This window comes from Vanessa atalanta, chromosome 23 (genome assembly GCF_905147765.1).
Source record: "Vanessa atalanta chromosome 23, ilVanAtal1.2, whole genome shotgun sequence".
NCBI classification, from domain to species: Eukaryota; Metazoa; Arthropoda; class Insecta; order Lepidoptera; family Nymphalidae; genus Vanessa; species Vanessa atalanta.
This window is the reverse complement of record NC_061893.1, coordinates 7,954,059-7,971,252: the sequence shown is the minus strand read 5'-3', so window position 1 is coordinate 7,971,252 and position 17,194 is coordinate 7,954,059. Positions and strand designations below refer to the sequence as shown.

Here is a 17,194-nt window from a genome sequence, read left to right as displayed (position 1 = left end):
CTTACGCTATTAATATATAAGATATATTAAAATTTAACTGAATATGTGACCCACATAAATATGCACTAAATGTGAAACTCTCGCAATCATCGTTTGCATTCAGCTGTAAATAATATCAATGCTGTAGAAACTGGGCTAATAATCGCCGGCCACACCCGGGCGTGTCTATAGTATGGTACGCAGAAACATTATCATTTAATTATATATTTTTATTTCATGTATTAATCCGTAATATTTCCCTTAGGGAAAGGCCTTATTTTCATTAAGGTTATTAATCAGTGGCCATACTGTTGGTTAGTTGAAAACGAAATATTTGATATGAAAATAATTTCTCGTATGCATATCAAGAAAGTTAACAAGAAACAAAACGGTAACTTTTTTTAATCTATAGTGTGACCAAGATCCAATGTTTAATGTCATAAACTTTGCACTTTTATTCTAAGGAATCTGAAAAAAATAGTAATTTAATTGTAGTAGTATACTTAAGAATCCTCAAGTAATTAATAATAATAAATTCGAATATCGAAATGATCTTAAAATATAATTAATTAAAGTAAATAAACGGTACAAAACTAGTATTGAATCTAAAATCTAACAGGAGCCTTAACGAGTTAATTTTTAATCTTGATAATCATGTAATTATATTTTCTGCTATCAGTACTCGGACAGGAGCGCACGCAACGCCTAATGAACGTAATTATTGAGTTTTTTTTTCATAAATTTTAGAATTAAACGCAATGTTGATACGTTAGCCGATTTCATTATTACGTACGTCAGTAACAATTAATATTGAATCTATTATTGTTACGTCGATTTGTTATCTGTAATTGATTTTTAAAGTGCCGAAACGTACTCCTTTATTAATTCCTGAAGTTTAACTGAAACCATAAATATGTTTTTCTTTTTTCGTCTTTTGACTAGATTTTCATTGATATTTTATTACTTTATATTCTGTAAATATATATATTCTAATTCAATTCAATTATATTATATATACCTACTGGTGTTAAAACTACGTACCTACAATTTTTTTTTTAATTTTATAAATCGTTACTAAGACACTTTTTTTTTATAAATACAATTCTTTTTTTATCTATAAATATTCAGTATTTTTAATTTAGGATTGATATTAGATAATTTAACCAACTTTATGTTAATATTGTAAGTAATAATTATTATTGAAAAAGAAAAACAATTTAAACGGCAACACTAATATTAAAATAAGCGATTCGTATAATAATTTGAGTTTTAGTGTAACATCTATCGGCGCGCCATGAGGGTAAAGACCTAAACCCTTAAGACCGACCCTTATACCGTGACGTCAAACGGCATGACTTCGTTACTCATGTGTTCTCAGTATACACGCACACACGCGTGACGTATATACTATATATAAAAGTAATAATAAATATTACTTTTGCCATTACATTGCCATTTTTTATATGTTTCACATCTGCCGAGCGTCATATCCGTATTTTCTTAATAGTTTGCCTGTCACAATCTTTGTAATGAAGATATCTACACGGTAAGCCTTTGTGCAAAGACATACTAAGACACTTACACATCATATATTCTACCGGCAATGACTTATACTTATTATTGTTGTGTCCCGGTTTGAACGGTAAGTGTAGTGCAGACACAGATATGGTTAAAATTTTATACATTTACAATTAAAAAAAAATGTCTAAGGTAGTGGTCACCACTTACCATTTTAAATCACAACCGAACATAACATCTTCATACAAGAAGTAATATTGTATGTATTTTTTCGTTATATATAAAAATTAAACAAAGCTATTGAATAGTCTGCTCGTCTCGTTCTGTCATCAGGAATTTGACAGTTTGAAGAGGGCAATGGTTAAGTAATGCCGTCTTCTTCTCTCGAATGTCAAATCAATGATGTTAAAAAGAGATAAATCTGTGTTTATCTAAACGTCCGCTAAATAGTTTAGGTATCTACCTATCATTTTATTTTTAATTTCTAATGAGTTAATTAATTTAAAGGGAACTAAAATAAAATATACGAAACGCTGTTTTGAATATATGTACTACTTATATAAAACACCTTAGCTTAAGGTTTGTATGCCGAGAAAATGCAAGGAAATTGTCAACCGTCAACCAATGTCAAAAATGTGTCATGTCTGGATATAAATATAAACATAGGAATATCTAATAAGTCATTTACCTGTGTCTCAGTCAAGCTCAATGCTTGTGCTAACTGCTTCCTTTCAGCGCCGACGACGTAATGGTTCTTCTCGAAGGCGTGCTCCAGCTTCAACAGCTGGGACGGAGAGAAAGCTGTTCTGATCCGTTTGGGCTTGCGGAACGGCTGAAGGAGGAAGCCGGGGATATCTGGACCTGGAGAAAAAATATCACTTATTAAACGATTTGACAGAAAATTTAAACTTACATTAGAGGTTGCTTAAGTTATATCGATTGTTGTTGATATCGATTCAATATTCTTACATAATTTTTTCGATATTCAATGTATAAATTTATATGTTTCGAATAATTTATCTCTAGTTTTATTGCCATTTGTTTATTGATAACATCAAAGATATAACTACCAAAAAAAAACGGTTGCCAAACAAAGACGAAGATAGTACACTGTTGTGCCTTAGATATAGATTTTAATTTGACAAAATCCTTTTCGGAGTACTAGTTAAATATAATTTAGGACCATTTGTAATTAATTCACAAATGAAACCGTTTATTGAAGCGACATTAGTTACATTTAAAGTTATAAATCATTACAAGCATTGATTTAACGCTAACTTAATACATTCGGACATTTTCAATTACACTGACATTTATACAAACATTTATGTTAATTATACAAAATATTAAATTCATTAATTATACGTACGTTCATTAAACGTAATCTCCGTAACATTTCAAATTCTAAATGCTCGCAAATATAATAACAGGCTATTTCGTACGAAGTATCTTTGTAATGGCGGCCGGCTATTAAAATTAAATTAAGCAAAGATTACTGCTAAGCGACCGACAGCCGGTTAATCTATCAAGCGCTTACATACATATATTTTACGAAGAATTATTAAGTAAGGAAAGAAATAATACTATTTTATAAATTGCATGTTGTTCTTGTCTTTAACGCTGATGAGAAAGGAGCTAAGCGAACGTTACGTCTTATAATGTTGGTTAATTATCGTAGACTTAATATAATCTTTCGAGGTAAAAACGAAGTAATTCCCGTGTGTAGATGGTAGATAAGTGTCTAACAAACGTGTCTACTGGGTTTTAGACGTATTATCAACTTTGAGTTTATTTCGTTTTAATGCTAGCAATGTTCTGGAAACTTCTAGTAGTTTTCAATTTGATAGTTCAAGAGATATGTATTTTTTTTTGTTAAACCATGTTTTTTTTCTTTACTTTTATTAAAAAAGGTTTTTTATAGTCAGAATAATAACTGTAATAATTCGCCTGCACGCGATTAATTTTATTAATTTTATTTATTTTAATATGTAATTATTTGAGTATATAGATAACAATCAATTGAGTTAATATACATTGGATAATAGTTGGAGTTCGAGCTTGCCTCATACCAAATAATATAATCAAATGGTTTGGCGAAAGAGCAACAGACAGACATATTTATAATATTAGTAAACACTGATTATGATATGTAATCTTCTAGTAGTCATTTAATTTTCACTTAAACTGATTCAGTGATTTCACGCCAATACACTATTAAAATCATAAACAAATAATCAATTCAAAACAAAATTAATAAAAACCTAAATAAATAAAGTCTAAATTCATATAATTATCTAAATCATTTTGACACACCTTAAACTAGCAACGATTAATTTGGTCAATGCAATTATATTAGCAAATGGCGGACGTTTAATACAAGGGCACAGCGCCACCCACGTTTACCGTCGGCACCGCGAAGTATACTTTTGATTGGTGCGGATGATGTAAGCCGAGATAATTTTAAAGTTAAACTTCTTTGAGTGCAACGATATTTAACGTTAACTTTTCTTTTTAACGTTATGCGTGTATCGTTTCAAAATTTAACGTTTTCGACGTCATATAATGGAACCGTTACGCTTTTCCCACTGTCGTTTTATTTAATTTTGAATTAAGAATACATACTCCATCTATATATATATAAGCAATATACTACTGATTGACTCATCAGGAGATCTCCGAAACTATACGTTCGATTGACTTGAAAATTAGTATAATAAGGTTTAGGCGATGTAGACAGGAGTAACGCCGTACTAATCTTACCCATGACCACTAGATTGTATTGTCAATGTTTGTTTTTTTTTATTAATTTTAGAAAGCAAAAGTTCAAAAGTCCAATTCTTAATTTTTTATTGAGAGGAAATAAAATAATATTTAAATTACATTAATGTTTTACTTAGTATGGCTAGACTATTTTGATTTTACAACATTTTTCAGTTTATTATTGAAAGGCCTAACCTTACGGTGACCTAGTCAAGACAGAGTTACGACTCCGCGACCTTTATTTACGATCCTAATGTTCTACTCACTGAACAATCTCAGCTCATACAATGAATACATAATTAAGCACACAATTTAACAACTTAACACATACTTAAATTAAATAATATCTTATCAAACAAAAATCTTATTACTCGTTCCCACGATTAACCTTAATAATAACTAATAAATCCTCTTTATATTAATCAGTTCATATTCAATTACGAAAAGACAGAGAACACGATACTTTAACCGTATCCTCTCTTTCACTCATAGTTATGAGTACCAATTAAAAATCAGTGCTTGCAGTTAACTTTGGGTTAAGTCTGGGTACCACTCATTACATACGCAACAATCAAATAGCAATATTTAGTACTGATGCTTGGGTTTGAAAAATACGTGAGCCAAAACAAAGCTAAGCTCAAGGGACATACATACTTAGGTCCTAAGGTTGGTGATGCATTGGCGATACAAGGAATGGTTAAAAGTTCCGACAGTGCTCAAGTATATGGGCGATCATGTATCCTATCCCATTTGCCATTTATAAAAAAATAAAAAAGTGCTATTCTTTAAAGACTTATTTCGATTTCAATATTCACTCCTGAAATGTAAAAAATCGACTTACATTGATTGAATTACGCTATTTTTAATCGTGTATCCTATAATTGTCATAATTTCTTATTATAGTCAATGTCGCATGTCAATCTGACATTTCACGATCGTTTTCTGCGGTGAGTTACGAGTTTGTTCTTACAGAATAACACTATAGATCTTTATAAGGAAAAAATATTACGAATGAGACATTTACAAATATGACACATATCTAATATAATTAAATAAACAAGACATTGTTATTCGCCGTAGATAATGTATTTTTTATAAATGAAATCGTGAGAAGCATTCTTATCTGTGTTTATATGGGCAAAGACAAAACAGTTCAGAGCCGTTTTCTTCTATTTTGTTAACCGATTTTCTTTTGTTTTTTATTTATTGACAAGCTTTGCTTTAGCTTCGGTTGCACAGCAATGCAAATTAATAAATTTACGTTTTTTTCATTTTTTAATAATGTTTAAGGTCGAATTTCGGTCAACAGTCGAACACTAGGTAGTATTTAATTTAGACGTTTACATAATTAAAATTGGAACGTTTTATTTTTCTAAATTTAAATATATTTTTTGACACAACATTCCATTTCTATTTTATTTCAACGAATGAGGTTTTATTAGATTATTATTAAAGAGGTTTTAAGTCTGGCTAAGACATGTTTTATTTACATTGACAGTGACAATTCTGTGAAATTGAGATGTTTCATAATCATATCGAGATCTTTTCGCCGCTTCTTTCTTTGCTATGATGTCACTCAAAAATACTGTGTTTACATACTTGCCGTGAAACAAGAATAGATTTTAATGTACAATTAAATTTAAAAAAAAAGATTTAACCTAACGTTCTGAAAAAGCAAACGTTCGAGAAATATTTGTCATAAGGGGAAATAAATGACCATTAAACCAGAGCACAGCTACAGTAACAACTAAGCTGACGAGTTATCAATCAATAATTATTATATCAAGACTTATTTCTCACAAAGAAAAAACAATACGCATTCCATCATGACAGAAGGATACAACTATATTACGTATAGCAAAAACGGAAACAGTGTCTGTTTCTTTATTGAAATATCACGTAATTAAAAACTGTCAGTGAACGTTCTATGAGAACAAAACGCGATCGTGAAATGTCAAAAAGTTATATGCGACTTCAACAATTATAATTATTAGGTACATTTGAAGGACTCAAGCACCAAAATTGCGTTTCACTGTAAGTCGACATACGACATTTTACGATTATTCTTATGTTTTACAGAGTAGTACTAATATTAGGTAAACAAACGCTCTACTAGGTGTAAATTGAAGTTTAAAAGTACCCCATTAAGTAATTAAAACAATATGTATTAAATTAAATTAAATAACTTTTTATTAATCTGACCCGGGATTTTTAAGCCTTATAAAATAGGCCTTAAACCATAGCAGCATTTTAAAAGACTAAATTATAAAGATATAAAGACTCGCACCAGTGACAATTATGCCGTTTCATACGGAGAATTAACAAAACTTCAGTGTGAACACGCAAAAAGATCATTACGGCTGTCAAAAGTTGTACATAACCTGTAAGATTATAAATTACAAATACGTGTTTATTAAATTATATTTAACTCCTTAATGACATTTAAAGTGGGGTAGCCAGCTTTTCAAATTTCCTGGTATTCATTCATTTTTGAATATTCAACGACATTAATAAATTTTTATAACGTTCGAATTTTAAATATATTACATTTTTTCGTACATATTAATACAATATCATGAAACCGCTATCTTTACATACTTTTAAAGAAAGTTTAAAAAGACCTACAATGGATCAGCCTGATTGCAAAGGCTCCGGAGAGGATGCCTTTGCCCAGCGGTGAGACGTTTACAAGCTCTCATTCTTTTTTTTAATATGACAATATTCACCAGGACAAGAGTGCTAGTCTCATCGTCCGTAGAATTGTTGTAAATATAGCCCTTGCGTGCGTTTATGAGTTTTAATATTTTTTTATCTGTATTTATTTAATTAAGTTATAAATATAATTAAATATTATGTGATAAAAATTATTAATATTCATATAATATATTAAAGTAAATGTTGATGACTTCCGTCGTTTAGTTTTTCGTCCCATAACTAGTTATCGATCAGACATGAGGCATAACATCTCAATTCCCTGGGTGGACAACGCTTATTAAGTATAAATTATTCTTAACAATATATTGATATTGTTAAAAATAGTTTATACTTAATATAACGGCAATCGTTGTCAGCGTCTTAACCGAAGACTGCGGGTTTAAATCTTGACAACTACTGAGTATTTGTTGTGTGAATGTATTTAAATTGTGTTTGTGTGGGATTAGGGTGTTTACTAGCTGATACCAAGCCATCATATGATGGTACCAATACATAGATGGATGAAAGACAAAGGGTCTTTGGTTCAATTGTGATAAAAAAAACTGTCACAAACACTGAATTCTATTTTTAAATTCTTTTGACATAGTCGCGTGCACAGATTATGCTTCAATATAATAACGAAAATATGATGTGCGCTCATATTTATCAGTGACCTTAGAGCCATGAGTTACATAAATTGGTAGTTTAACGATTCTGATAAGTCCATTGACGTTTATATTATCAATACTTGATATCTCATGTTTAACCGACTACAGCAGTTTAAGAGGATGTGTATTATTATTACGAAGATTCATTGCTGGTTTGTATAAATAATATTGCATAGATAAGGTATTTTTTTTTTAATTTGAACCAGTCTACGTTTCGTGATTTTTATTCATAAATTTTCTCTATGTATGGAACATGAACTGAAACCATAAACAAATAATACACTTATAAGATGTCAAAGATCAAACATATCGGTCAGTATCAACAATTTTATCATTATTATATATTAATGAGTTCCGTGCTTCAGATAACACGTCAATCTTTCGGCGTAGGCTTGTCTCTGTGTCATATTTACGTCCGAAATTTGGGAAAGAATAGTGCATGTGTATCTGTCTCTGCGCTGTCAGCAATTTTATAGGCTTCATTTTAATCGAATCGAAGCCAGTGGGGCTATTACGGCTAAAGCATAGCAACTGTTACTAACAAATATTTGATACATTACATACATTACTCTGATCCCAGTGTAAGTAGCTGAAGCACTTGTGTTATGGAAAATCAGAAGTAACGACGGTACCATTATATTGTGTACCACCAAATTATTGTGTAATTTCACTAAATTTTGATCTTTTATAAACTGATTCGGATATCGATATGCATGCGTAAAAAATCATGTATCGAATAGAAATATGTCTAAGATTCTTTTAAGAAATGAGTTGTGAGGTCTCCTGATTTGTTTGTTGCGTTTATACTGTCACGTGTCTAACAGTATTTGATTTTGACACATAGTTTTTCTAAGAAGAAATTTAAGAAAATTATAGACATAAACACATGAAGACTTAAATGTACTTGACAGAGATTAAACCCGCAATCTCCACTGTATAACCACAATTTAATTCAATTCTTAGATCAATGGCTTTTAGTTGTGCCGACAGGGCACAGATTATTTCGCCAATGTCACTGTATAACCACAATTTAAAGCCCCCTAGTTGACAGCGCATTGCAAACGTCAGGTGACAAATTTACCATTACGCTTATAAGGGTAATAAAAAGAAAAAAAAACACGTGCTGCTGTCTTCGTCAAAATCGCTTTACCTAAACGTTACAAAAAATCGTTGCGTTTAAATTTACAACCACACGTTACCGTAAATAAAATTGAGAATATATATTTAATGAGGCTTCTTCTGCGACAGAAACGTTTAAATTAAATGTTACAAATAATATTACAGACCAGGGACCATGTTGTGAGAAAGGTTTTGAGTATGGATGTGGATGGATATAGAGGTAGGGGACGACCCAAGAAACGATGGATGGATTGTGTGAAAGACGATATGGTTAGAAAGAATGTTATTTATGAGATGACGTCTGACAGAGAAGTATGGAAGAAGAAGACATGCTGCGCCGACCCCAAGTAAAATTGGGATAAGGGCAGGAGGATGATGATGAAATAATATTACAGACATAATTCATCATTGCAATTATATCCTCACAATAAACAAGCTTAACTCCAAAAGCACAGACGAATGTTTGTGTAGGTAGACTTCCTGACTGTTCCGTAACTTTCTCAATTTCCAACGTTCCCATTGGCCGCAGTTCGAAATAAAACGTTTATAGCCGGAAGACCCTTTTAATTTATCAGTGAATTAATCAAAATAACTGCTTCTCGTTACTTATAACGAGTTATTTGTAACGTTAAATAATCAATGCGGTTAAAATAGGTTAGTATATTTTCATATATTGAAATAGTACTAGTTTGAAATGGTTTTTACACTCACGTATGAAATTAAAAATGAATGCCTAAGATAATTAGTAGGTTAGTCCGCATTAGGAATCAATTAATTTATCTACTAATAAAATATCTAACTATATATAATTTGTGCGACTTTGCCGTCGAATAATATAACATATCACAATAACGTTAAGTTTTTAGTAACGATTTTCGCGATATTAATAATTTCTTAAATGAATTAGTTTTTTTTTTATGGTCTAAGATGGTCATAAAAAAAAATGCAATCCGTTCCATTATGCTTGCATGCTTCGAGAAAAAATATTTGAATGTTATTCCTGTTCGAATCTTTTTAAATAATATTAACCGGATAAATATTTTCAATTTTATAAATCACTTAACAATAGCAATAAATAACTTTTTTAAACGAACGTAGGCACTTATTATATTTCCAAGCAATTACCAGTTAAAGACTTAATTATTACCACTCTGTTGTACAGAGTAAACAACTATTAAATATAACGAACTTTTGAACTCCACTTAAACATAGCATCCATACAAAATAATTAATCATAAATATTCTCGACTCCTAAACGTAAATCATTTCACCTAAGCAACGATCTTGTTTCAAGATGGCTGCCGCTGCCAACATAACGAACATAAATAGTTTAATTTAGGACGCCTGTTAATCTCGCTCACTCAACAACAAAGTCTCAAATTACATCCAATTATATACCATTCAATCCTTTTAGAGGTATATTGTAAAAAAACATCCGGTAACAATCGCGGTCATTAAGAAAAAAGGCGCGTAACGAAAGATTTGACGTTTCGAGCTACCAACATGTTTAACGATGCAGACGAGTAGTGATGCGCGTCTATCGATAAATAGGGGACGATTATCGCGAGTTAATTTCGCTTTGTCCCCTTTAAGGTTTACAATTAGTATCGATGAAACCTTAAATGTCGACGTTTATCCATACACTTAAACGATGACCATATTAAAAACTATAATTACACTATAATGTGTCGAAAAAAACTAATAACAGTGATTATAGGAACAAAGATAACCAAGGTTAACTTATTAGGTATGTTATTTGCTTTATTTTATAGGCATGTAATAGTAAAGTATGTGCAGTTTATAACTGTAGAAACGATTTATTACAAAAAAAAAAGTTACAGCATAGTGCTATAATGTATAGATTAATTGTGTTATAAAATAATATCGATAGAACGCTATCCTACTCTACGAAATAATCAAATTTGGAACAACAATGGCGCTGGCTGATAATCGCGGGCGTTCATTCCCGCCTTCACAAAAGTTCTTTGTCAAACCGCTTCCATATTACATTTGTATTTTTTTTTTCTTTTAAGCGACAATTTTGACGCGTTAAGCCGGCTTGATTAAAAACCATTTTTATTCTGTTCATAAAAATAATATTGTTAGAAGGGTAGTCAATTGAGGCAGGGAGCTCAGTTATTTGTCGAACAATATTTTTTATAGCTTTATATTACGTATATCGTTATATCTTTTTGTTGACACAGATAATGGCGAGTGTTATGAGGGGTTTGGGAACAGTAGCGAGTAATTAAATCTGGAGCGGAGTTTATATTTGGAACGATATCAACATTGTGTTTATTGTTCAATTGAGAAATAAATTACATAACGGTTCTTTTGCCTTTTTTTAATCGATCTTAAATAATATAATATTTAATACAACTAAAATTAAGTAAAAATAATATTATAAATATTTCTATGTTAGGGTCGAAATCATTACCGGTCATAGTATAACACAAATACTGGCAAGCTGCTGCTTTTGTATTAAAACAAAAGATTAAAAAAAAATGTTTGATTTATGAACAAAAATCATATTTTTTGAGAGTTAAATTTAAAGCTACCACAGATTAGGTTAGATCCCGTAAGATATTCAATCGGCGATATATTATGACATATTTAATATATAATATACTAAAGTTCATTGTGTTCTATTTAATAATTTATCATACATAAATAATAGGTAACTTAGTAAATAATAAAATACGCAACAGACTATCAAAACTTGACAGATTATTTACAATCATCCGAATAAAAGATTTGAAAATGTAATAAACTTTGTTTATTGAATACACTATCGTTATAATTAAGTTATCTCAAATAATTACAACTAATGAAGCGATTGTTACATTGTAAGAGGTTATCTGACACAAGACAGAGTAATTACGAAATGGTGCTGGCGGGTCACAGATAATATATCAAAATAACTTTTTAATTAGATTATATTATGCCAACATTGTTTAAGCTAAATGATAATAAACGATTTTAATGAGGACTTTTTGTACAAGATCAAAACGGACAAAGTGATAATTTTTAAGTTTTTTTTTTTTAAATTTATTTATAAGGTAGTGTAATTCGAAACAGGTACAAGGGACAACGCTTAGAGCCCACGGTTGGCGGCGTATTGAAGACGTAATGAGCAGCTTAAAAATCTTTTAGTGCACGCTCTTATAGGGAAAGGCTTGTTATGAAGTAAATTTAAAAACAATAACAGTTTTATGACTATCTCGTATTATACAAAGTTACTTTTTTGTTCGATAAGTTTAATATACCATAGATTTCGTTCTAAATTTTTAAATATGATATCAAATGAAGTATCACTATTAAATATCTAATAAAAGCAATTCATCCCTCATTACAAGTTTTTGCTTAACATTAATATAAACAGCTTGTCAGCATCTAATATTATTGGAGAAGTAATTATTCAAATTACTCACAACAAATATTGATACAAGATTAGTTCTGAGCGCCATATTTTTTGCTGTCAACCACGCACAGATAAAAAATATAATGATTAACGATTGTGTTTGTACAGCCATTACAGCACTATTGAACTATTTCACATAATAAAACTGGTTTAGCACTTTATAAATATAAGGAATTTATGTATGTTGGAATTAACTAACCTTTTTACATGACTTCTGTTAAGTTTATTGCGCTGACTTCTAGTCATATATAAATGTTATTTACAAATAAATCATTTTTAACAGCGATAGGTATATAAATGAATATTTTTATGTGTGTAAAGTTAAACCGTTTTAAATTTAATAAATAAGACGTGGTATTTATGTATGGGAATAAACATCGAACCCTTAATGACATGGCCACAAAAACGTAACTCGTTACAAACTCATTTTCACACGTAACTAATCCTCAAAAGTAAATATATAATTGTTTTATGAATGTTTGTTTATGCGTTTTTTTACTATTCAGCCAATTGCGATGGCATTTTCGTGATCGTGCATACGTTCGAAAATATTTCTGATATAATACAACCATTTCAAAATAATTAGGGACCATGTACGAAAGATATTGTAGTGTGTGTGTGTGTGTGTGTGTGTGTGTTTTTTTAAACAGTATTTTATAGAAACAGGGATCAATTTTTTAAGTCCTAATATGCGGCTAGTATAGACGACATAATTAATGGTTTAAGAGTCACAGCAGTTAGTGTTGCGGTTGCGGTGTTGTTTCAAATTTTCTGAATATTGAAAAAAATTACAGAACAATATCGTATCGAATATTTTGTTAAGCATTATTGAAATGTATCACATCTTAGAAGGCATCTTACTGTTATTAAAAATACATTTTTTGTGTATTCGTATGTTTATTCCTCACCTTAGTCACCCTTGGATAGCTCCTACTGATAGTATTTAATTAAATTTGATATACCTACTTAAATTATAATTAACTTGTGCCGTCGGATTGGACATAGAATAATAATAATTCATTTTTTTCTAAAAAAAAATCGTTAAAAATTATGTTACTAACGCTACAGGAGTTACCTGTACCTTGAGTTACATAATTTTGTAACCATCGAAAAATTGCAAAAGGAAAACTCTTGACATTGTGCATACACGTATATAAAAAATAAAAATAAATAAATACAAAAAAGAAACTAGAATGTTCGAACAAAACTACAGTTTCACTCGCTATTAAACTTATAATTAATTCCTATTAATTCAGACTTTAAAATGTATAAATGGGTATATTTTACCTTCTAATCAAAGACATGTGGACTGAATAGCTTGCACATACTTGTTAATACACTGTAGAATTAACAGGTAACTTTTTGACAGATGTTAAATATGGACATTCGCTCCTATTTTACCTTTTAAAAGACATTCATGACTTTTGTAACAGATTACATCTACACACACAAGATTATTAGGCAGAAACTTTTTTGTCCTTTGCAATAAGTGTCTTTAATATTTTTTTTTTATCTTAATGACATTCAAATTTAATATAAAATTAATAAGAATAAGCTATTTAGTATATTAAAAAAACACTAATAACTAACACACATTTCATTAAACTCTTAATTTTAAATATATTTTTATAGTTTGTAAATATCCATTCCATTACTCATATCTTAATAATCAGTTTGACATTTCCCAAATATATAACTCGCCGCCGTTAAAATTAAAAAAAAGAACGATCGTTTCCCGCGTAATCTTCACTTTCTTTTTTATCAAAGAACAGCGATCAGAAATGTTTCTCCTCGATAAATTTTTATCTTAATAGCCTCATGTTACGGATAAGCTACTATTTTTTGTGCGGTTAATTCGATGTATGTATCTTTAGTGGGAAGTGACAACTTTTCGATAACAGCCTCCTTTAAAATTGTAATAAAAAATATTTCAGGCTTGCGGCCTAGGGTTGTTAGTATATTCATTATTATACCATTTTTTTTTTTGTTTAGACCACTGGATGGTTATAAGACCTGACTAATGAATTTTTATAAAAAATAATAGCCATTAATAATGATAATAATAAAATTGACTATTAACTTACAATGTATAAATATATTTGTGGTTTAAAATTTTATAAGTCGGTAATTAATTATACAAAAAATTTTGATGTAAATAAAAATGATATTTTTAACAAAACTTAAATAAATTCTACAGTCATTACGATTTTTAAACATAATTATATCATGTAAAACACGAATATCAATTAGCCGTATTAATGTTTAACAAGCCTTTAGTTTAATATTTCACGGTCAAATTTATTGTAAATTAAAAAAGAAAAAAAAATAATTGTATTGTAATATTTATTAAACTTGAATTAATGGCATAAAGATAATAAACAAAAATTTTAAAATAATAATTTAGTATTAATTCAACAGTTATTTGTTTTTTTTTTTTATTAATAGATAATAGGAACGAAGACGGCCAAATAAGCGACCTACATATAGGGAGTGGTCAGGCCGAAAATATACGTAGAGTATTGTAAAAAAATAAATAAGCACTACGTGATGTTATTTGACAAGAATTTGTGGCGAAACTGGCAATTAAACCTTTTTTTATATAATAACTATTTCCTGTGTATATATTAGTTACTATAGATATGTGGTGAATGGTGACATTTTTTCTGCCAATTAAGAAAAACCGGTAAAATGTCTCTGCATGCCTTTTATAAGCCCGCTGGCCGTGTCGTTTAAGAACTTACTAAAAAATATTAAGATTGTACAAAATTAATACCAAAAAAGAAACAAATCTAATTGTAGCGACGGATACAAAAAGCTCTACCTCCGAATCTTATCCGAATCATTAAAATAATTCTAAAACTAAACTGATTCTCACATAGTACATAATAAAACTTACCCCCAGGGAATCTGTGAGGAAATATTCTGCCATGTCTGTTGATCAGCCAAGGGTAGAGCTGGTAAGATTCTCTAGGCACAGGCGCTGCTGGATGCGGAGGTGGATGTGGAGGTAGAGGAGCTCCAAACCCTTGTTGCTGATGAGCGAGCGCTGCGGCCAAAGCCGCTCCTTGGAAATGGGCGAGGAACTGGTGGTGATGGCTCTGAGCGTCCAAGTACGGTAGCCTCTTCAATTCAGGAGTTGGAAAAACAGCCGGCAACGCACTAGGTCTCAACAACGGCCTCGGAGATGGACTACGAGGAGACGCCACCGGCGACGGCGACCCAGGACTCGCCAGCGGAGGCGACGTTTGCTTCGGCCTCTCCGAACCACCAACTATACTGTCTATACTAAATCCAATCTTGGGCTTAGATGGCACCGCCACCACAGGGGTCGGTGCGAGAGGCATCATGCTTTCACACAACGGTTCCGTCACAAATAACACCAAATCAATACCACATGTCACAAGCACAATCCATCGTGACGCGAACACGCGATACGAACGCCTAGGCGGCGCGCGGCCGAATGAGCCCTACGCGCTCACTCGACGCCCGGCCAACGGAAAAAAAATAACGAACATGGACGCCCGTCCTCCGATTGGCTACCGATCTCCAATGGGTGGCGTCCGATCTCTTAAGAACGTTCGTTAGACAACTCACGAGGACCTCATTGGTCAAACTGTTTGCAGAGGTGGAATTTGAATTTAGAACCTTCCCGAGTGGGCGGATTCGGTTCGGAGCTCGTGATTTTCAACCGGATAGATGGAGAGACGCTACAAAATCGTCGCGTTCAAGCGGGGTTGAGAGGCTTTCGAACTTGGTCGGGTATGAAACAATTAAGGCACCGATTGGGTAGGTTAGCGAGCTACTCTTTGGTCTTTTTTGGTCCGTCGGAGCCGGTCGCGTCGTCCACACAGCGATGCTCTTTAATTAACTCCGATGCTTTATTAGCTTAATGTCTCGAGATAAAGTTTTTCAGCGGTTTCCGAGTGATGTATAATCGATTCGGTGCGAAATTGCTGATTCGCCGCGGTGTTTCGTGTTCGTAATAATTTTTATCGACAATAAAATAATGGCTGAAGCGACCTCGCCGTTCGATTGTTTATTTAAATTTTAATGAAATACGATAAAGTTTAAATTTCACGGAAATTTAACGCCATCATAAATATTACTTACAGTGTTTTGTAAATAGTATGATTTTTTAATTAAAATTTGTTTTGTAATAAGCTAGACGATTGATTTCAATTTAACAATATTGATTGTAAGATTAACTTAAGTCGCGTAAAACGTACACGTTTTATTGCGATTGCAAACATTTCATTGCTCGGTTCTGTAAAACAATGTCATAAATTAAAAAAAAAAAAAAAAACTATTCAAATAATTGATCGTTTTATTTTCATTACGCTCATATTCATTTAACTTCATATTGATTTTGATATTTTTAAATTAACTTTTCAACAAATCAATACATTAACTGATATAAGTAGATATACCTACTTATAAATATGTATAGGTACAGTTAACATTTAGTGGTAGGTGGTACCAATATACAGCCGTATTTACGATTCGGATCAACGAGTGTCCAAGTGTATCTATGTAAGATCATTCATTAGTTTGGATGTATGAATGTTACCTTTATCTCTAACAATTGGAAATACCTTAGCTTTAGAAGACATAAAAACCCTCGAAAGAAATATATAGGTAACATAATCAATAATAATAAAATAGACATTATTATAGATATGGCCTAATAGTTATACGCGTGCATCTTAACCGACGTTTACGGGTTCAAACACTACTGAATTTCCGTGTGTTTAATTTGTATTTATAATTCGTCTCGTGCTCGGTGAAAGGAAAACGCGAGGAAACCTGCATCTGTCTTATTTAAATGATACCACCAAGTCGCAATGCAGCAAACGTGGTTGTAATAGCTCTTAAACATTGGGAAGGCTTTAACTTTAGTGGGACAATTACAGGCTGGACTTAATAGAACTTAAACGAACAATAGTTAAATAATTTCATTCAAGCATGACATTTTTCTCTAATATAAACTATAGGAGTATAAATTGGGTACTACGTGTATCTAATTAAAAGTTTTCTA

At 31.2% G+C, this 17,194-nt stretch overlaps 1 protein-coding gene across 1 annotated transcript in view; it reads right to left on the bottom strand.

The window, feature by feature from the left end:
* Positions 1-15,627, bottom strand: part of LOC125073101 (homeotic protein empty spiracles-like) — a 29,730-nt gene extending 14,103 nt beyond the window's left edge. Inside the window, exons 1-2 of the mRNA XM_047683798.1 lie at positions 15,056-15,627; positions 2,186-2,358 (exon numbers count right to left, since the gene is read on the bottom strand). Coding sequence (XP_047539754.1) covers positions 2,186-2,358; positions 15,056-15,506 — 624 coding nt within the window. The 5' untranslated portion in view covers positions 15,507-15,627. The remainder of the gene's footprint in view (positions 1-2,185; positions 2,359-15,055) is intronic.
* Between the last annotated feature and the right edge of the window lie 1,567 nt (positions 15,628-17,194).